We start from the raw sequence: 23,568 nt of genomic DNA on the forward strand, positions 1-23,568 counted from the left end.
CACGAAGGAGGTTTTGGTAGTGCCATCTCTACTTTTAACAGATCTTGTAAGTTATAGTGTCATAAGGCACCGAGGAAACATGTCTGTGACAATATACACACATACCATTTGAACTACATTAGGTCTATGTCCTTCCACATTGCCTGTTCAAGTGCCTGTCCAAATGCCTCTTGTAATGATTAGATATCTCAATGATCATAGAAGCATCAGAATTGTGGAGACAGAATTGTGTAATTGTCTAGGCAGGCTGCCAAATTCTGATCCACTTCGAAGGACAGTGCAATAGAAGGGACTGGAAACATTACTCAAACCTCACAGGAAAAACCTTGGCGTGATATTTGACTCGGCATTGAAATTTGACCAACAAGTCAATGCCGTGGTAAAAGCTAGCTTCTTCCAGCTTCAGACGATAGCTAAAATAAAACAATTCCTCCAGTTTGATGACCTCAAAAAGATCATCCACACATTTATCTCCTCCCGCCTCGATTACTGCAACTCCCTTTATAATGGCATCAGCCAATCTTCCTTGTCCCGCCTGCAACTGGTCCAAAACGCCGCAGCGAGACTCCTGACGGGCACCCGAAAAAGGGACCACATCACCCCGATTCTGGTCTCTCTCCCTGTGCGGTTCCGAATAAATTTCAAGATCCTTCTTTATGTTTACAAAGCCCTTAACGGGCTTGCCCCCACCTACATCAAAAGTCTGCTTACCCACCACACCACCTCCAGGTCCCTCAGATCGGCCGACTTGGGGTTACTGAACATCCCGCGGTCTAGGCATAAGCTCAGGGGCGACCGCGCCTTTGCGGTTGCAGCTCCTAGACTGTGGAACAGCATCCCTCTTCCCATCAGAACTGCCCCCTCCATCGACTCTTTTAAGTCGAGACTTAAAACTCATCTTAGAAATTAGGTGCAGGAGTAGGCCATTCGGCCCTTCGAGCCTGCACCGCCTCTCTTTGCTCTCAAGCCTTTCGTGACGTCCTCTGAGGGAGGGCTATATGTATGTATCTATGCATGTACTTAATCTATGAACCACTGTTGTATAACGTTAGTACCTCCACCAATGTAAAGTACTTTGGTCAATGAGATTTAATTTTTAAATGTGCTATAGAAATAAAAGTGACTTGATGACTTGACATGGAAATGATAATCAATAGGTGAAATCAAGTGGGTAAAAGGCAAACTCAACAAAGTCATTCTGAGTAAAAATGGGATTTTATAACTGTAACTGTACCAAGCAATCAAATTCAGTGTGAAGCATTTTGAAATGCCTTATGATCATTTAAAGACACAAAATGATCCACGTTCTTTCTTTCTGGATTCCTCTCAAATTCAGAGATGAACTGGAAATTATAAAAAGTAAATTTTGTAATGATCCATCTGTTTTATCAAATCACCGGTGATATTCAAGCTTAAATGTAGAATCTCATTTATCATAAATTAATATGGTAAAGCTAATGCAATTACATTTACAAGAAAACTCTTTAGAGTACTACTTTCAATATAATTAACATAGGAAAAAAAATTACCTTGCCCACTCCAGTTGTCCCAGTGAAAAGAACAGAGTGCTCAACAGCGAGAAGTTTTTCCATCAGGTACCCAAATCGCACAGTGTCCGTTGTGGGAACTAGCATCTCAAAAAACGGTATTTGACTATTGTACTTGAAGCTGGGAATAATTCTATCCCATGGGTCTAGTCGATTGTTATCAAAGTCCATGTAGTAATTCCATAGATCACCAGAGGTTGGTATCTAGGGTAACATAAGAAAGGCTTTTTCTTGTACAATTCAAAAACTAAGCAAAATGTTATTAACGAACTACCACCTCCCCTGGAGTAAAATGGAATATCCACCATTTCCAATTCATTTTTCTTCACACCAGAATATTGAACAATTCCCAATGGGTGGACATGACCATCAGCTATGATCATATTGACTAGCAAGGTTTGGCAGCACACTCCTATTTATTATATTCTAGCAATTTTTTTTTTTTAATGTTGTGATTCTCAGAAATGTGACAACAACATATTAATTAGAGACACAAAATAATATAGATGCCGGATTTGAGCAAAAAACAGAAATATGGCTGTGGAATGACACTTCAATTCCTGCGTTTGCACCATCACATCTTCCCTTCTTTCTGCTTTCTGTAAGGACTATTTCTGTGATTCTTTGGCCTGCTCATCCCTCCTCTTACCCAACCAGTCCCTTGACACTTTCCTCTGTAACTGTGGGGCACATCACACCTCTCCCTACACCTCTATCACCACCATTGACCTAAACAGTCCTTCCAGGTGAGACATAGATTTGACCATCACTTCTACCAACAACATCCATTGCAGTCGGTGCTCTTGATATGGCCACCTCCACATTGGCGAGATCAAGGAAAGACTAAATAACCATTTTGCAGAGCACTTGCACTCTGTCCACAATGATTATCTTGAGCTTTCAGTTGCATGTCACTCAACTTTCCAAGAGTCAAGAATCAAAAGTGTATTATTGCCATATGTACTGAAACAATGAAATTCTTACTTACAGCTGCACAGCAGATTAGTAAACACAAAACTCAACAAATAACATAATAAACAATAAAAAGTTTAATAAATGAAAAACCAAACATAAGGCAAAACTGATTAAACCCTGAGCCCCTAGTGCAACCAAGCTAGTTGATAGTTCAGAGTTTAGTTGGCGTGCGTAGTGTTCAACAGCCTGAGGGTTGTTAGGAAGAAGCTGTTCCTGATCTAAGACATTACAGTTTTCAGACTCCTATTCTGGAAGGCAGAAGTGAAATGAGGGCTTGGCCAGGGCGGCGAGGGTCCTTGGTGATGCAGGCTACCTTTTTGACGCAGAGCCTCCTATACAGCCCTTCAATGGTGAGCAGGTCAATTCCTTCAACATCTTTTCCAGTCTCCTTCGTTCCTGGGCGTTCAAGATGCTGAACCAGGTCGTGATGCAACCTGTCAATATGCCCTCTATCATTCACCTGTAGAAGTTCAAGAGAGTTGACATACTGAATCTCCTCAATCTCCGATGGAAGTTGAGGCATTGATATGTTTTCCTCATGATTGCATCAATGTTTTAAGTCCCAAAAGATCTTCAGATTATGCATGCCCAGGAACTTGAAATTGTTGGCTCTCTCCAACAGTGACCATCGATGAGGATAAATGTGGGGATGCTCGTCCTTCCTTCTCTAAAGTCAATAATCAGCTCCTTGGTTTTACTGACATTGAGAGCAAGGTTGTTGTTCTGGCATCAATCAATCAATCAGACAATCAATCTCCCTCCTATAATATGTCTCGTCATTATCTGTAATACTTCCAACAATGGTCTTGTTGGTGAATTTAAAGATGGAGTTGGAACTGTGCCCGGCTACACAGTCATGCGTATAGGGTGCATAGAGCAGGAGACTGAGCACACAGACTTGAGGTGCCCCTGAGGTGCCCCTCTGGTGATGGTTATTGAGGATGAAGTATTGTTGCCAATTTGTACCGATTGTGTAATGTTGATGAGGAAGTCGAGGATCCAGTTGCAAGGGGAAGCACAGGGACCTAGTTCTCTGAGCTCGGAAACAAATTTGATGGGGATGAACGTCAAGATATCATCTATGAACAGTCTGATGTATGTGATGTTATTGTTCAAGAGGTCCAGTGCAGAGTGGAGAGCCTGCGAGATTGCACCCCCCAATGATCTATTGTGGCGGAAAGCAAATCGTTGTGGGTCCAGTTTCTTGCTGAGGTAGGAGTTGAAAGGTGCCATGACAAACCTCTCAAAGCATGTCATCACCATAGATGTTAGTGCCACCAATGGGTAATCATTGAGACATGTCACCTTACTCTTCTTGGGCACCGGTATTTACAATGCCCTTTTAAAGCAGGTGGAAACCTCAGACCTCAACAATGAGAGGTTGAAAATGTCCACAAAATCACCAACAAGTTGGTCTACGTAGCTTTTGAAAACACGACCAGGTACACCATCAAGTCCAGACTCTCTCTGAGGATTGACCCTTGTGAAGGATGTACTATCGTCAGCCTCCATGACTAAGATTGCAATACCATTGATTGGGCTGCACTTGGATGTTTTTATTGTGGACACATGCGCTATCATACATTTCTTTATGAAGTCAGTAGCAACCGTGCGTATTTTTTCAGGACCATTGCCTAGTCATTGAACATCACCCAGTCTACTGACTACAACTCTAATTTCCTTCCCATTCCCACACCAACCTATCTATCCATGGCATTCTTTACTACCACAGTGAAACCATGTGCAGGCAAGAAAAACAGTTATCATATTCCACCTGGGTAGTCTACAGCCCAATAAAATGAACTTTGAATTTTCCAGTTTTAGGTAACCCATTCTCCTTGTGTTTCTTTCCCATTCCTTCTGGCCTATCCAGATTATCTCTCCCTTTGTTTTCCTTTCTCACTTCCTTATGCCCATCACTAGATGCAGGAAGATTGTTCCCGATGTTGGGGAAGTCCAGAACACGGGGTCACAGTTTAAGGATAAGGGGGAAGTCTTTTAGGACCGAGATGAGAAAAACATTTTTCACACAGAGAGTGGTGAATCTGTGAAATTCTCTGCAACATAAGGTAGTTGAGGCCAGTTCATTGGCTATATTTAAGAGGGAGTTAGATGTGGCCCTTGTGGCTAAATGGGATCAGGGGGTATGGAGAGAAGGCAGGTAAGGGATACTGAGTTGGATGATCAGCCATGATCATATTGAATGGTGGTGCAGGCTCGAAGGGCCACATCCTGCACCTATTTTCTATGTTTCCATGTTTCTATCACCCTCAGACTTGTCCACCTGCGTTTCTTCTCCCTTAACCTCCTCTCCCGAGCTCCTCCCCACCTGGTTTCATTTGCCCATCACTCCTTCCTTATTTGATTCTGCATCATCTTCCTGTCTCTGTCCCTACCTTGTGTAGGAAGGAACTGCAGATGCTGGTTTAAATCGAAGATAGACACAAAAAGCTGGAGTAGCTCAGCGGGACAGGCAGCATCTCTGGAGAACAGAAATGGGTGACGTTTCCGTTCGAGTCTGAAGAAGGGTATCGACCCGAAACATCACCCATTCCTTCTCTCCAGAAATGTTGCCTATCCCGCTGAGTTACTCCAGATTTTTGTGTCTAACTTCCAATGTACATCACCCCACCATGCTCCATCTTCCCTTTTTTCCCCTATCTATCTCCACTATCAGTTACCAGTCTCTTCTTCAAAACTCCCTATCCCATCTGTCTCCTTCTGTCTATCTTCCCTCATCTCATGCTACTTATCACCCATCATTTCTTGTCTCCCTCTCCCCCCCCCCCCCCCACCCCGGCGCCCTCACCACTAGCCATTGTCACTCCGCAATCTCAATCCTGATGCGGGACCCGAAATATAGACCATCCCTTTTCCCCCACAGATGTTGCTTGACCACCTGAGTTCTCCCAGCAGTTTGCTTTTCACATTATTTATCACAGATGTATTTATTGGTTATAAAAATAAACATATTTATTTGTCCACTTCATAGATACCTTAGCTTCAGGATGATCTTCCAATTGACGACGCACAAATGAATCAAAGCTATCCCAATAGTTCTCAGTCAAATTTCCACCAATAGACCAAATATAGCAAAATGCAAATGCCTGAGTAATAACACCATTCAATTGAGAAACATCCTTTGAGAAAAAAAAAGTAAAATTATATTGTTAATAATAAGTTTCAGGTAATAATAATAATACATGTTTTCCTAACAGCTACAACATCCCAGTTGCCTATATATACCCACGCTGTGAGTTCATCTACCTCACCCGCTCATATTCAAATAAATGCAATTCAATCCAACAATCCTCCCTTGCTGCCTGTTGTGCTCCTGCCTATTCTGGCCACTGAACTTACATTCATCACCTTCTCTACCGACTTCCAGCCTCTCACCTGCCTCAGCTCCGCATTGGAACCAGCCCCTCCTGCCAATCGAGTTTAGAAACACCCATGTAGCAATGGCAAATCGGCATCAAAACTATGGCACAAAGCTCATGGCCTACGTCGCACATTCTATAGGTTCCTAAAAGCATGGGAGAAATACCGCCTTTGTAAAATCTCTGCAAATTCTTCCCTGTCTACTGGCCCAATAAGTTAACCTAATCAATGTCCTCTCCCAGGCCAATATCCCCAACATTGAGGTTCTATTTATCCTCAGCTAGTTCTGGTGGCCAGACAAATCCCCTTGCATGTTCCAAAAGGGGCACTCTTCCCCGAGGTCTGCCATGGCAAGAAATTACAAGCATAACAAAGGAAATGCTTCAAGGATATTCTCAAATTCTCCATGAACAAATGTGACAACCTCACTAACTCTGACATATGCAAAATGCTGAAAGAACCTCAAGACTGGCTTTGAAAAACTTAAATCTCACTCTCAGAATCATGCAGCAGCCTCCTGCAATTTATGGGAGGAGCAGTCTACTTCCTGTACCACCCACACTTGTGTCTTGCAAAGCACCTCCTGCTCCACCTGAGGCAGAGCCATTGGATTTCACATTGGTCTCATCAACTCAGAACTGGATTAAAATAAGTCATACTTGAACATAAGCACTGCCAAAGAAGACAAAGAAGAAAGCTTGATTATATTTCTGGCTCACAATACTCACTGATTTAATTGTCCCCCATAAAATAAAAATGTACTGTATTCTCATTATGCTTCCATCAGATTTCTAAGAATGGCCCACTGCCTTGACAAATGGAAACAAATCCTTACACCATAATGCAAACTGATAGAAACATAGAAAATAGGTGCAGGAGTCGGCCATTTGGCCCTTCGATCCAGCTCCAATATTCAATATGATTATGGCTGATCATCCAAAATCAGCACCTGCTTTCTCTCCATATCCCTTCATTCTGTTAGCCCTAAGAGCAAAATCAAACTCTCTTTAAAACATGTGAATTGGCCTCCACTTCCTTTTGTGGCAGAGATTTCCACAGATTCACAACTATCTGGATGAAAATGTTTTTCCTCATCTCAGTCTTAAATGGCCTACCCCTTATTCTTAAACTGTGAAACCTGGTTCTGGACTCCCCCAATATAGGGAACATTTTCCCTGCATCTAGCCTGTCCAATCCCTTAAGAATTGTATATGTTTCTGTAAGATCCCCTCTCATCCTAAATTCCAGTGAATATAAGCCCAGTCGATCCATTCTTTCATCATCTGTCAGTCCCGCCATCCCGGGGATTAACCTGATGAACCTACGCTGCACTACCTCAATAGTAATAGGAGATGCCTGTGCTAATTGGCCATTATACTGTAATTAAACACTAACTGTGCAATTATTTTTTCAAAATAGCACTTCTGTGGAGACATTTTGCAAGCAGCACAATAGCAAAGAATCAAATGTATAACTGGCTTGAGATTATTAGAAACTTAGAAAAAAATTGTGCCTTGTAATGGAAATCCCAAGCTTTTTCCAAATTACAAAACACATAGAAACAAAAATAATTTTCAAGCAATATTTGTAAATGCCAAAACAAATTAGTAACAAATTAATACATTTATATTAGCCCACATTGAGTAAAACTCTACACCAGAGATATGGTTTTCTTAAGTCACTTCTGTAGACTGTATTCCGGGCGCCTTTTCAGTTTTCACTTACCATGGTGAGATCTGGACCATGACTTCCCAGCACCAGAGATTCAAGAAGGCAGCAGAGAGTAGTGACCTTACTAATGTCAACCTGAGGTATTCCCTGTGTGCATTTCTTGTTGACGAAGTGCAACCCATTTTCAACACAGGATTCAAAAAGTCCCATTAGGTGCTGGCGTGGTTCAAATGTTAGCTAAACAGAAGTACATTTTTCATTAACATTCTTTTTATCCAGAGACACCCAGCAAAAATATCTACATTCTGCAATACTTTAAATATTCCAAAGAATATACTACATCGACCAATATAGCATAAATGAACAACGAAATACAAATTAAATATTTTAAATAAAGTTATTGAAACATTAATATGCTTCAAAAAGTAGCCAACATCAATTAATGATAACTGCACCATGTGCTTGGCAAGCCATCATAGTGTAGTGTAATAAAGCATGGAAACAGACCTTTTGTCCCAAATCATGTATGCTGACCATGTTGCCTACTTGAGTACAGTGCATTCAGAAAGTATTCAGACCCCTTCACTTTTTCCACATTTTGTTATGTTACAGCCTTATTATAAAACGGATTAAATTCTTTTTTTTTATCATCAATCTACACACAATACCTCATAATAAAAAAGCGAAAACAGGTACTTAGAAATTTTTGCAAAGTAATTCAAAAGAAATAACTGAAATATCACATTTACATAAGTATTCAGACCCTTTGCAATGACACTCAAAATTGAGCTTTGGTGCAGCCTGTTTCCATTGATTATCCTTGAGATGTTTCTACAACTTGATTGGAGTACACCAGTGGTAAATTAAATTGATTGTACATGATTTGGAAAGGCACACACATGTCTATATAAGGTCCCGCAGTTCACAGTGTATGTCAGAGCAAAAACCAAGCCATGAAGATGAAGGAATTGGCCGTAGACATCCAAGACAGGATTGTGTTGAGACACAGATCTGGGGAAGGGTATAAAACAATTTCTGCAGCATTGCAGGTCCCAAAGAGCACAGTGGCCTCCGTCATTCTTAAATGGAAGAACTTAGTAACCACCAGGACTCTTCATAAAGCTGGCCGCCTGGCCAAACTGAGCAATCAGGGGAGAAGGGCCTTGGTCAGGGAGGTGATCAAGAACCCGATGGTCACTCTGACAGAGCTCCAGAGTTCCTCTGTGGAGATGGGAGAAACTTCCAGAAGGACAACTATATCTGCAGCACTCCACCAATTAGGCCTTTATGGTAGAGTGGCTAGACAGAAGCCACTCCTCAGTAAAAGGCACATGACAGCTCGCTTGGAGATTGCCAAAAGGCATCTAAACAAGATTTTCTGCTCTGATGAAATCAAGATTTAACTCTTTGGCCTGAATGCCAAGTGTCATGACTGGAGGCTGGTGCAAACCAGGCATCGCTCATCACATGGCCAATGAAGCATGGTGGTGGCAGCATCATGCTGTGGGGATGATTTTCAGTGGCAGGAACTGGGAGACTAGTCAGGATCGAGGGAAAGATTAACGTAACAAAGTACAGAGAGATCCTTGATGAAAACCTGCTCCAGAGCATTCAGGACCTTAGAATGGGGCAGAGGTTCACCTTCCAACAGGACAATGACCTTAAGCACATAGCCAAGCCAATGCAGGAGTGGCTTTGTGACAAACCTGTGAATGTCCTTAAGTAGCCCAGCCAGAGCCCAGACTCGAACCCGATGGAATATCTCTGGAGGGACCTGAAAACAGCTGTGCATCCATGCTCCCCATCCAACCTGACAGAGCTTAAGAGGAGCTGCAGAGAAGAATTGGAGAATTTACCCAAATAAAGGTGTGCCAAGCTTGTAGTGTCATACCCAAGAAGACTTGAGGCTGTAATCGCTGCCAAAGGTGCCTCAACAAAGTACTGAGTAAAGGGACTAAATACTTATGTAAATGTGATATTTCTGTTATTTCTTTTTAATTACTTTGCAAAAATGTCTAAACACCTGTTTTTGCTTTTTTATTATGGGGTATTGTGTAGAGATTGATGATAAAAAATAATAAATTTTAGAATAAAGCTATAACGTAATAAAATGTGGAAAAAGTGAAGGGGTCTGAATACTTTCTGAATGCACTGTAGTTCCATTTGGCTACATTTGACCTAAATCACTCGAAATTGGAGAGGGGGCGCCGTCCTGTGTGGTATGGCTGCCCAGCCTGCAGCTGTCTGTTTTTCATCTTTTTTTATGTTTTTAGTTAGTTGAGTGTTTTGTTTTTAGGAGTACTAGCCTTTTTTATGTGGGTGGTGGGGGGGGAGGGGGAAACTGCTTTCTAGGGTCTCCTACCTGGTCGGAGAGGCAGCTTTTCTCCGGGCTGCATTTTCGACCCGTCCTCGTGGCCTACCAGCGGGCCTGGAGCGGCGTTTCCTGAGGGGACCGCCCAGAACCACGGTTTCGGCGGCGGCATAGCGCTGGAGCGCTATTGAGGAGCGGGTGATGCCTTGCCTGGATCGCCGCGCAGGAGCTCCGGTGAGTTGAGACCGCCGATGAAACATCGCGGAGCTGCGAGTCTGTGGAGCGGCCAGCCACAGGCGGCGGCATTGACTTTAACATTGGGAGCCTGGGATCTCTCAGCGGGATCACCAGTTGTGGAGCTCCATCCGGCGTGGCATTGTTGGCTTCGGAAGCCGCGGTCTCCGGTAAGGGAAGCGGCCGTTCCAGGTGTCCCAAGCTGCTGCGAGGATTCTCCCGACGCCGGAGCACCATCACCCCAGCGAGAACGGCCTGGAACATCGGGCCTCCGTAGAGGCAACTGTGGAGGCCTCAATAGGCCCGACTATGGGTGAACTGGGGATGGGGACTGGACATTGTGCCTTCCCCCACAGTGGGAGCCATTGTGGGGGGATGTTTTTATGTTTAACTTTCTTTATTATTGTTATGTTTGTATTCTTTCTTTATGTGCTGCATTGGCAAGAAGCATTTCACTACACCAAGGTGTATGTGACTAATAAAATAACCAAAACCAAAACCAAAAAAAAAACAACAAAAAAAACACAACCAAAAAAAAAATCTTTGCTATCCATGTACCTGTCTGAATGTATTTTACATATTGTGTTTTATCTGCTTCTATCAAGTGGTAGAAACAGATAAAACACAATATGTATAATATCTGGCAGTTCATTCTGGCAGCTCATTCCACTTACTCAATACTCAATACCCTCTGTGTAAAGATGTTGTCCCCAGGGTTTCCTTTAAATCTTTCCCAACTTAACTTAAATCAATGCCCTCAAGTTCAACGGGTCTGTCCCACTTAGGCGATTTTCCAGCGGACTGCCGGCGACTGTCATGTTGCCGGTAGTCGCCTGAAAAACCATTTACTGGAACGGCGACTGTCACACACACACACAACGCTTCCTTCACCAGCCCGTTATGCAGTCGCCTAAGTGGGACAGGCCCATTAGACTCCCTTATCATGGGGAAAAGACAATGGCCATTCACTTGATCTATGTCTCCCATGATTTTATCTTCCTCTATAAGGTCGACCCTCAGCCTCCGATGCTCCAAGGAAAAAGGTACCAGCCTATCCAGTCATTCTTTATAATGCAAGCATTCCAGTCCTGGTAACATCCTTATGAATCGTTCTGCACTCTTTCCTTAAAGACTTTCTTCCAAAAGCTGGGTAACCAGAACCGCAAACAATACTCCAAGTGCAGTCTCACCAAAGTATTGTACAGTTGTAAAAGTACATCCCCATTCTTACACAGTGCCCTGACCGATGAAGACAAATATGCCAACTGGCTTCTTCACCACTCTGTCTACCTATGACATCACTTTCAGGGAACTATGTACTTGTATTCCTAAATCTCCCTGTTCTACAACACACCCCAGGGACTTCCAATTACTATCCAAGTCCTGCACTGGTTTAATTTCCCAAAGTGCAATTCTTCATCAATACATCAACTCCACCACAGATAACACCACTGATTGAAAAAGAACTTGGACTTTCTTCTCTGGCAAGATTCCCAGAGATACAAAGAATAATAGTTTACACCCAAGTCACAATAAAGGTCGCCCCAAAGCAACTAAAAGTATTCATATATCAGATGTTATTCAGTTCCATTCTAATCAGACAATCTTTAACCATGGGCCTGTTTATTCAGGTGTGTTTTAGATAATCCAGGTAGCTACCATCCAAATATTTAACAAACTCAAGAATGTAATAAAATCTTACAAAGAGTTAAAATTTCAAGGTGCATTATCTGAATTCACACACTAGATGAGCTGAAGAAGAAATAGAAACAAACAGGGACAAGAAATACTGCAGATGCTGGAATCTAGAACTAAAACAGAATGCTAGAAGAACTCAGCAGATCAATCAACATCTGTGGATGCAAAAGGTGTAAGTCAACAACAAAAAAGGGCATGATCAAATAGCTATTACTGAGATTATTGCGAGATGATCAAAGGAACTGAATATTTCAAGATACTGTATTTGATATTTTGCAAGGATAGGCAGAAAGGAAAAGGAGGTGGAATGAGTATTTAAATAAAGACTAGACTAAGTGGGACTTGTTGGGTCCCTGTCACATGGGAGGCCTGGTCCCCCAACGCAACCCGTTCCCCAATGCAATATTCCACCACTCACCCGTTCCCCCAATGCAAACTGTCCCCCAACGCAATATTGAACCACACACGCATAGCCCACAAATGCGCAGGCGCGGCTCATTTCCCATCTTCCCCCAGCACTCCCTCACTTTCCTTTACACCCACCCTATTCTTTTCCCACCCCTCCTCCCCTCCCCAATCCCTCCCTCACCTCTCCCTTCCTCTCATTTCCCCTACCCTCGTTCACTCCCTCCCTCCCTCCATAACTCCTCTTCCCTCCCTACCCCCTCCTATCCCTCCCTACCCCCACCCTCACCTCCTCCCTCTTCTTTTCCCTCTCCTCCTACTCTCCCCCAATCCCTCCCTCACCTCTCATTTTCCCCAACTGTCAGTCACTCCTTCCCTCCCTCCATAAATCCTCTCCCCTCCCTACTCCCCTCCTCTCCCTCTATTGAGAAGCTAACTATGGAGCAGGTTATTTTAGATCCAATAATCAAACTAGATTTATTGGGATGTAACAGTAATCGATCACCAGGAAAGAGTGATCATAGAATTGTAGAATTTCAAACTTACTTTGAGAAAAAAAACATAACTCTGAAAGTGGTGTCCTAAAGTTTAATCATTCTTTAACAGCTAACCCACATTATATTAATATTATAGCTTACGGTATCTGAAACCCTCTGCATCCATGTTTTCACATATGGCATCCATTTAAGTTCCTCTGCATCAATATATACCATTCCACACCTGCTGACAGTGGCAGGAGAGGCCACCTTCAGGTCTTGTACCTGGAAAATTTGAAGAAATATTTTGTCTAAAATTAGCCAAATGCAACAAATTAAACTGCAACAATCATAATGAAGTAATAAAATATGTGTACTATAACTGGAGTTTTAGGATTTGTGAATACTGCCAAATATGTATATTCTAGCATCATAATCATTGGAAAAGTTTGTTTATGTAATGCACATTGCACGAATGAAAAATACTTCTACTAACCATTTGGTAAACTATAGGAAGACTATATTTAAAAATAAAATAAAATTGCTGGCATGGCTACTGAACAGGTAACACAGTTCCTTGCTTATGGCCTGTTTTGCTTCACAGCCATATTAGGTAACCTACCATGTCCTAAAGGTATGTTGGTTGGTTCATTGTCTATTGTAAATTAGCCCTTAGTATAGGTAAGTGACAAATAAAAGATGGAGATTGATTGGCATGTGAACGAGAAACTTTATAGGGCTGCAGGGAAGCAGAGGTAAAGAAGGGGGTGGGACTGATTAGACTGCTCTGCTACAGCACCCAATGATGCAATGGGATGAATGCTTCCTGTGTCATAATGTCTCGGTACAAAGATAAATTACATTGGGTGGTTTTCATTATCTCAACAAGTGGTTGTCCATAAGACCATCCAAAATTCTGTTGATAGAAACAATATTCCAAACATCAACTAAAAAAAATATGCTTTAGTTAAATATCTTACAAAGTTTAAAATACAATTCACATTAATATGGTTGATAGTAATACAAGAAACATTTTTATGGTCATTTCTGAACATTTATTAAAGCTAGAAGGTAGGAAAAGGTAAACATAAAAAGCTGGAGTAACTCAACGGGACAGGCAGCATCTTTGGAGCGAAGGAATGGGTGATGTTTCGGGTCGAGACCCTTCTTCAGACAAAGGGTCTCGACCCGAAAAGCCACCCATTCCTTCTCTCCGGAGATACTGCCTGTCCCACTGAGTTACTCCAGCTTTTTGTGTCTATCTTTGGTTTAAAATAGTATCTGCAGTTCCTTCTTACCCATAGAAGGTATGAAACGTTTGTTTTGAAATTGACTGGGGCCCATGGTCTTTAAATATGCATAATGAACAATTTTAGAATCACCTACCTCAAAAACCATATGAATGTAAGGAGTAAGTTTAATCCGTTCACTGTTTGCGAGACACAGCATCTTGTTATCGTCAAGTACCGTATTCATATTCTCAATCCACAGGGCATCAACAGGCCCATCACAGATAATCCATTTGTGTTCTTGTGATTCATCATTCACAGCTGCACGAACGCTGAGTGCCATTAGTCCATCATTCCATTCCATTGTAGTGTTGTTGATCTCACCGTACAGTTCGCCCATTGTGATTGATTTGGGATTGAGCACATATGTTTTCACAGGCTGATAGTTTGGGTCTTTCTCACCAGCATTATGCAGGGTTCCAAGAGTATCAGCCAGAATCTGATAAACTGTTGTTTTGCCGCTCCCTGTCGGCCCAACCAGCATAACACCATGCCGTACAATCATGGTTTCATACAACTGTATCACCTTGACAATCATTGCAGGAACAGCTTGCAGTCCCCGATTAAGCATGACTTCAATAGTGGTTTGTTGGAACGAACCATAATCATGATCTGGAATAATAACTCCGGGAAATAAGTCTGAAAGGATTCCACTGAAGGAAAAGAAGACAAATCTCTCTGTAATTCATTCCATTCTGATCATACATAGGTACATTTATTACTCAATAAATTTAAGATGCATTTATGTAAAAATTGGATCTCAATTTGCAGTCATTTTTTAATGCACGATAATGTAGGGAGAGGAGCAAGAGACACTTCCGAGTAGAATTTGCTTTCGCACAGCTGAAGATTTTCCCAGAATGTCATTCATCAGGAAATATAGATCAATGGTCTAAAGCCATTGATGTTATTGGGTCAGGGTAGCCTTCATCCAGAGATGTCTCCTGAACACTAGCATATTTATAGTCTCTCATCCATACAAATTTTTATTTAACTCTTCTCAACATATTTCCACCAATAATGAGTAAAAAGAGCCGAGATGATTTATAATAAATCCTCGCATCTTAACCATATAACATATAACCATATAACAATTACAGCACGGAAACAAGCCATCTCGACCCTTCTAGTCCGTGCCGAACACATAATCTCCCCTAGTCCCATATACCTGCGCTCAGACCATAACCCTCCATTCCTTTCCCATCCATATAACTATCCAATTTATTTTTAAATGATAAAAACGAACCTGCCTCCACCACCTTCACTGGAAGCTCATTCCACACAGCTACCACTCTCTGAGTAAAGAAGTTCCCCCTCATGTTACCCCTAAACTGCAGTCCCTTAATTCTCAAGTCATGTCCCCTTGTTTGAATCTTCCCTACTCTCAGTGGGAAAAGCTTTTCCACGTCAACTCTGTCTATCCCTCTCATCATTATCTTGCCATACAAAACCACCCGCAGAGTATATAACACAAGTGAATGATTCCTGAAATAGTATGGCATGAAGTGGTCTTAAGATAAGTGTATTCTAGTTCCTGATGAAGGGTACCATGCTTAATGAACTGCAATCTCAAGAGTCAGGAGTGAAGAGTGTCATATGTAATATGAAATTCTTACTTGCAACAGCTTAATAGGCCTGTAAACACAATACACATAGATAATATATTATGAACGAAAAGTCAATATATTAATAACTGCGCATTTTCTTCAGATAACTCTGAGGCTGTTTAGGTCTTGATCTTCTTGGACTATTTATAGACTCATCGAGTTCTACAATGCTGAAACAGGTTATTTGGCCCAACTTGTTCATGCCGACCAAAATCCATCTTTCTGAGCTAGATCCATTTGCCAGGATTTGGCCCATACACTTCTAAACCTTTCCTATCAACATAACTGTCCAAATGTCTTTTAAACATTGTATTTGTAGCCGCATCTAACACTTCCTCAGCCAGTTCATTCCATATTCCAACTACACTCTGTGTGAAAAACTTATTTTTCACGTCCCCAACAAATCTTACACCTTTCACCTTAAACCCTCTAGCTAGACTGCCTAACCTGGGAAAAAGTGTGGTCATTCATCTTATCAATGCCAACTAGTCAATATTGTAGCCACAAAGAATGGCAGTAATGCACATTCAAAAGATGGAGATACTTGAGGGACCAATATTTAAACTTAGTCAAGTACACAATCATTCAACTTTGACAAGTCTCCCATTAAACTGTAACTGAGATCAATATTAATCCATTGATCCATTGACAATATCAAGGAACATCTAGGATACAACTATTGATTCATCAGAAGAAGCACTGCTTTTCAGTCAGATCTTAACAAACCAATCTGATCATTGCAGTGGCTCACTTTTCTACAAATAGGGGCATTTCTTACTAAAGTTCTGATGTAATTTTTCATTATGGAGTATTACCTGAAGCTGATGTGTCATCTCTGAAAAATTTCTGAACCTCAACGGAATCCTCACCTCAAAGGTAACAATGGAACCTAGAACATTTAACAGTACCGCACAGGAATAGGCCCGTCACCCCACAATGTCTGTGCTAAACATGATGCTAAATTAAACGAATCTCCTATGCCTTCACATGATCCACATAGCTTTATACCCTACATATCCATGTATCTATCGAAAGGCCTCTTAAATGCCACAATCATATCTCCTCCACCACCACTCCTACAACGCGTTCCAGGAACCAATCACTCTGTGTAAAAATCTTTCCCTGCACATTTCTTTTAAATGTTTTTCCTCTCACCTTAAAGTAGTGCCCTCTAGTCCTTGACATTTCTACCCTGGGAAAACGATTCTGACTGACTAGCCTATCTATGCCTAACAGAAATATATAATTTATGAGAGGTTATAAATTTAATCCATAATACTATTATACAAACAAGGAATTGGATACGATTCATAGGATAGTAAACAACCTCACATTAGAGGGAGGGAGGGAGTCAGACACAATCAATGCTGGAACAATATGGCAGCTTGATACAAGCTTAATTATTCTAGAATCATTCACTTCAATGAGGCGAAGAGAAAAGTATCATGCAATGTATCAAAGCCATCAATGCATAGCTTAAACAGGTGGACATAAAACTCATCTGGTTAACACTCTTTCTTGGTGAGCCATGAACCATTGCATGCAGCAATGCCAGCAGCCGCTACAACAGTGTGCTTTATCGCAGTAATATTAAATATATAATTGGTAATAAACTTAAATATGTTTCAACAGGTAATGTGTTTTGTGAATACATTATATCAATCAAAAAAATATTTACAAATATAATCAATACATATAACTGTTAAAGAAAACATGGTAATGTCTTTCATGCTTAACTACTTATTTGTGGACCAAGCTGTCCTAATAGACTCCCTTCTTTGGCTTCAGTCTGACTGCTAAAAGACTGCTCTCTCTTCTTTTTTTAATCATCTCAAATATACGTCATGGCATATGAGAAACTTCACCCCAAGCTATGGGACTTCCTTAAACAGCTGAACTGGGCCAATGAAAGATGGTCTGGGATTGCCAGATCTATGGGGCATGGGTGAGTGTGTTGATTGAGAGGCTGTGGAGGGAGGTAATGCTGCATTCATGAATGACTGCGCAGTGGCTGATTCTGGAGACTGGCTAGACAACAGTGCCATTATTTGCTGACACTTTAAGCTTCTCACCATTGATTCAACTTCCAGATCTTCAACACAGTCAAATAACAGATCCTGAATCTGGCCTCCGCAATCTTCACACCTCTATTTTAAGGTAGTTCTGTGCCGTCACACCAGGACTCTACTCATAATGAAGACATGTTTATATAGGGGTGCAAATCTCCCTTCTCAAGGATCAAAAACTATTTCACATTGGTCTTGTCGCTACCCTAATAGGATATCCCTGATTCTGCAAGAAACCAGTCTGCCGAGGTGCAGCATCCCTCTGTTCATGCAGAGCAAAAAGCTACAGGTCTATTATCACTCTACTGCTGGACAATTGTAAGCTATCCATGTGTAGTAATCTTGTACTGTAGATCACTGAGAAGAGTCAGCTACATGGTGTGGAAACAGCCACGCACGTGCTCAAGAAGTTGCTCAACACCAGAAGGTGCTCTGTGATAGGGTTTTTAATGAGCCCCAACAAATCACAATCACAATCGCAATAATACTTTATTAGCCAAGTATGTTTTGCAACACACGAGGAATTTCATTTGCCAAGTCAGTCATACAAACAAAAAGCAATGAAACACACAAAATACATTTTAACATTAACATCCACCACAGTGACTCCTCCACATTCCTCACTGTGATGGAAGGCGAAAAATAAAGTTCAATCTCTTCCCTTCTTTGTTCTCCGGCCGTTGGGGACCTTGAACCCTCCGTTGACAGGACGATCATGACTCCCGTAGCCGGAAGTCGGGCCGCATCGGGGCGATCAGCTCCTGCATCGGGGGGGGGGGGAGGCCAGCTCCCCAGCGCCGGCGATTGGACCCCGGGTCGGGGCTTGTCGAACCTTCCGCGTCGTTGGAGCTCCCAAACCAGCTTCTCCCGAGACTGCGAGCCCTTGATGTTAAAGTCCGCAGGCCGCAGTTGGAGCGAACCCAGGCAAGGGATCAACTCCGATGTTAAGTCCACGCCCCGCGGTGGGGCTCAAGGTCAGTCCGAGGAGGCCTCCAGCTCCATCGATGTTAGGCCACAGAGCGACCGGAGATACGATCCGAAAAACAATCGCATTTCCAGCAAGGTTAGAGACTGAAAAAAGTTTCCCCTGACCCCCTTCCCTTCCACCCACTTTTAAAACACTCTAAAAAATTTTTTTTAAAGGAAAACTGACAGACTGTTGGCAGGGCTGCCAATCATGCGGCACCCCAGGTGATGTATACATGGCCGCCAGAGTGGAGGTTGTGGTGTTCTGGCTCTGTATAATATCTTGAGGGAATATTGGAAATGAATATGATCCAATTACTGGACATTTATAAACCATCCTGCACACTCTCATATTGTTCCCACCATCAGGAAGAATGTGCAGGAGCTTGAAAACCATGACCACCAAGAATAGGTTCAAGGATAGCTTCTTCCCAGCAGCCATCAGGCTCTAGAATAATACACAACATTAACCTCAGCAATTATGAACTCCTAATACTATTGACTGTGTCTTTGGTCGTACTACAGACTTTGTTTTATTTTTACACTTGAATTATGTTGATTAATTTAGTGATTTAAAAAAAAATTGTTTTATCTATCTGTGTATTGTGCTTACAGGCCTGGTAAGCTGCTGCAAGTAAGAATTTCATAGTTCCATGGTCAGTATAAATGAAAATTAAACACCCTTGATTTCACTCTTGAAAGAATACACTGAATTTACATTGCTAAATGATAATTGATATTGCACAACATTCTGAAATATTATGCCAAAGAAGATAGTACATGAAATGTTCATCAGGATACATTTAGATTTAAGGATCCAATATATACCCAAAAAGCAGTGCATCATCCGTCAGAAATTTTGGTAAATTAGAGTCTCTTAATGCTCTAATCAGCACAACATCCTCATTCAGGTCTGGATTCTCCCTTTTCAATGACCTGAACAGGAAAAATAATAATTGAAATGTTAACATCAAAATTGTCTTTAAACCTTGTATAATCGATTAATTATATAGCCAAAATATATATTTTATGAATATCCTTATTTTTATTGTAGTGAAATATTAATACACATCTGCTTGAATATTATTGTATGCTTCATCAAATGCCATCAGAAATGTTGAGAACAACATATTTCCACAACAACTAAATGAAGGCAAAGATTTCACTCATCATGGCAACATTGAATAGCTCCATTCATAGCAGCATGTATCTGTATTTAGGTGAGCAAAAGACTCAATTCTGGAAAATATTACCTTTAAAATTGACTAACAAACAGGTTTTATAGTCTCATTTTAATCCACAGCTATTTCACATCGATCAGTTTGCTGACGGTCTCATTTTCTATTCCTTCTTCCCTCACTTCATCTATCTACCACTACTGCATTATTTTATTTTTGGGCTGCATATCCATAACATGAAGAAGGGCCTCGACACGAAACGTCACCCATTCCTTCTCTACAGAGATGCTGCCTGTCCCGCTGAGTTACTCCGGCATTTTGTGTCTATTGTCCATAACAATATATTGTTTAACTGAATCCAGGTGAAGGGTCCCAAGCTGAAACATCGTCTGTCCATTTCTCTACTACAGATCATGCTGACCCTCTGAGTTCCTCCAAAAGATTGTTCCATTTCACCAGTTGCTATCATCTATTCCAGATGAAAGCAGTGCTAACAACTTTTCTTGGGGTGGTCCGCACTGGACCAATGAGCATTTTGTAAAGACACACAACTGCAAAATTTGGTAACACAGGAATTCCAAATCATTGCATACCATTGCACAAACTTTACACATTGGAACACAAAAAAAAAGACAAGTCTGGATCCTGAGCCAAGACCACTGGTGGAAGTTATTGGTGAGGAGAAGCCTAATAAGCAGGAGAGGCCCGTGACATCAGTCATAAGTACTGGGGCCTGGATAGTTGAGTATGGTCAGAATCACCTGGTAGAGATCAGCAGGAATGATGTAGGATGGTTAAGGTTGGAGGTTCATAAGAGGCATTTGGTGGAGGGCATTCAGAGAGGTGAGGGTGTGGGTTCCGAGGTAGTTCTGATGCCATAGCTGGTAAATTTATAAGTAAAAGCACCGTGGCAGTTTCAAGCATCAAGCAACGTAGCTGGCCAATTATTTGTTTTACATTTTTTTTAAAATTATTGGTAATCCGTAAGATTGGGTGATGTCGCTAAATGTCAAGAGAATATAGACTCTTTTGTTTCAGAATGGGTGCCATGCGTGACATAAATATTACTTGTCTTTTGTCAAATAAAACAGGAAGTTGTCTAGGTTGCTGAAAGCTGCTGCATTATCTGAAGAGGAAGTGAACACTATGCAATCACAAGAGACTGGTCATAATTCTGACATAAGGTGATGGAAAAAGTGGCTATGAATGGTTATGCTCGCCACAACCCTCCCGTAATCATAAATCCCATTTCATTTAAAATTGGAATACAAACAGAATGTACTGGAAATGCTTAGCAGATCAGGCTGCATAGGTCCCAGGAGGAATGGAGTTAACATTTCAAGTCAGATACCTTTGCCAGAACTGGGAACGAGAGAAAAGCAAGTTAGATTTAAGCTGCACAGAAAGTGAGAAGAGGTGTTGATAGGGAATAAAGGACAAAGGTGAGGTCATGGTTGCAGATTTAATGTTAATGGTTAATAGCAAAGTTCAAGAGTGAGAAAACAGAGATCAAAAGATCATAAGATCATGGAGCGGAATTAGGCCATTTGGTCCATCAAGCCGACTCCGCCATTCAATGAAGGCTGATCTATCTCTCCCTGCAAACCCCATTCCCCTGCCTTTTCCCCATAACCTCGGACAACCATAATAATCAAGAATATATCTATCTCTGCCTTAAATACATCCACTGACTTGGCCACCACATCCTCCTCATCTCTTTCCTAAAATAACATCCTTTAATGCTGAGGCTGGTCCTAGACTCTCCGACTAGTGGAAACATCCTCCCCACATCCACTCTATCCAAGCCTTTCATTATTCTGTACATTTCAATGAGGTCCCCCCTCATTCTTCTAAACTCCAGTGCCATCAAACGCTCATCATATGTTAACCGACTAATTCCTGGGATCATTCTTGTAAACCTCCTCTGGACCCTCTCCAGAGCCAGCACACAGTTCCTCAGATATAGCTTTGATATTGATTTGAGAATTAAGGGACAGAAGTTTAGGGGTAACATGAGGGGAAACTTCTTTACTCAGAGAGTGGTAGCTGTGTGGAATGAGCTTCCAGTGGAAGTGATGGAGGCAGGTTCGATTTTATCATTTAGAAATAAATTGGATAGGTATATGGACAGGAAAGGAGTGGAGGGTTATGGTCTGAGTGCAGGTAGATGGAACTAGGGGAGAATAAGTGTTCGGAACGGACTAGAAGGGCCGAGATGGCCTGTTTACCACCCAAAATTACAATATTCCAAATGTGCTTGACCAGCGCCTATAGAGCCTTAGCATTACATCCCGTTTTTTGTATACAAGCCCTCTCGAAATAAATGCTAGCATTCTTTACTACCGATTCGACTTGCAGAATAAATGCAAACATAAGAAAGGAGTATAAATTGTTGTAAAATGCCAGGAGGCCAGGATGGAGAATTATAATAGCAAGCAATCTCCACCTTTAAACCTCCATCCCACTTCCATTCTGACCTGTTTATCTGTCGCCTGCTGCACTGTTACAATAAGGCTTAATGCCAGCTTGAAGAATGGCACTTCATCTTGTTACTGGAGATGTTGCAGTTTTTCTTATTCAATATTTAACTCTTCTGCTTCTAGATACACACTCTCTCCAAGTGAATCAGTTGACCCACTGTAAGCTATAGTTATATGATATTCCTCAGTTTTTATCTTTCGATTATTTGAGCATGGCCTGCTGGGCATGTCTGACAACCCTCCACTGTTTGAGGAATTAAGGCCAAGTTCAGATCTTGTTACCTAATGATTTATTTTGTGTCTCTCTCCTGGAGGAAAGGATGAGAGCTGCTTCCTGCCTTGCTCTTCATTTGGCTGCTATAGCAGGCTTCCTGGCCCATCAGGGCAGAGAACATTTTTACCAGCATTAACCTAGCTAATTAAGACCAGTGGACCTTGGGGCTCTCTTGCTTCTTTTTTTTCTCTGCGTCCCCTGAAAACCACAGTGACACAGTCATGGAGTGTATGCCTTTAAGGTCCAAAGCTTGCTGCATGGTAAACTGCTGAAAGCAAAATGAAGCTCAGACTCTATTCCATTGGGTGCAATTCAGGCTGCCACATTGAGAAGAAATTGAAATAAAGAGCACAATAGCATCATTGCACACATGAATGAGGCAAATATTGCAATTACTGCAATCTTTTCAAATTATATACATGAGACTGCAGATGATGAAATTTGAAGCAAAAGACGAAGCAGTGTCAGAACTCAGTGGGTCAGGCAGCACTGATGGAGGGAAGTGGACTTAAGACGTTTGAAGTTGGTACCCATCTTCAATAGACAATAGACAATAGACAATGCGTGCAGGAGTAGGCCACTCACTCAACTTGTCCAAGTCACCCTGCATATTCATAGCATTCTCCTCACAGTTCACACTGCCACCCAGCTTTGTGTCATCTGCAAATTTGCTAATGTTACTTTGAATCCCGTCTTCTAAATCATTGATGTACATTCTAAATAGCTGCAGTCCCAGTACCGAGCCTGGTGGTAGCCCACTAGTCACTGTTTCATCTACTCTTTCTTATACATGTTCAAAAATTAAATTAATTTAAATCTTACCTTTTTAAATACATGTTAACTAATCTTTGCATTACAATATTAAATGCTTTCTATAAAAAGCTTATGTAAGGATTTAATTATCTTTCCCAGTCACGATGGCCGTACCTAGTCATCTGGCACTAATCCCTGCTTCAAATGATTTTCAAAGTACATAATAGTGGCCCTGTTGTCTTTTCCCTTAGTTAATT

At 41.6% G+C, this 23,568-nt stretch overlaps 1 protein-coding gene across 1 annotated transcript in view; it reads right to left on the bottom strand.

Annotated features, from left to right (window-relative positions):
* Positions 1-23,568, bottom strand: part of dnah6 (dynein axonemal heavy chain 6) — a 288,021-nt gene that overhangs the window by 154,748 nt on the left and 109,705 nt on the right. The window contains exons 34-39 of the mRNA XM_033018232.1: positions 19,455-19,562; positions 14,085-14,640; positions 12,861-12,983; positions 7,629-7,811; positions 5,519-5,662; positions 1,530-1,751 (exon numbers count right to left, since the gene is read on the bottom strand). Coding sequence (XP_032874123.1) covers positions 1,530-1,751; positions 5,519-5,662; positions 7,629-7,811; positions 12,861-12,983; positions 14,085-14,640; positions 19,455-19,562 — 1,336 coding nt within the window. The remainder of the gene's footprint in view (positions 1-1,529; positions 1,752-5,518; positions 5,663-7,628; positions 7,812-12,860; positions 12,984-14,084; positions 14,641-19,454; positions 19,563-23,568) is intronic.

This window comes from Amblyraja radiata, chromosome 3 (assembly GCF_010909765.2).
Source record: "Amblyraja radiata isolate CabotCenter1 chromosome 3, sAmbRad1.1.pri, whole genome shotgun sequence".
Taxonomy (NCBI): Eukaryota; Metazoa; Chordata; class Chondrichthyes; order Rajiformes; family Rajidae; genus Amblyraja; species Amblyraja radiata.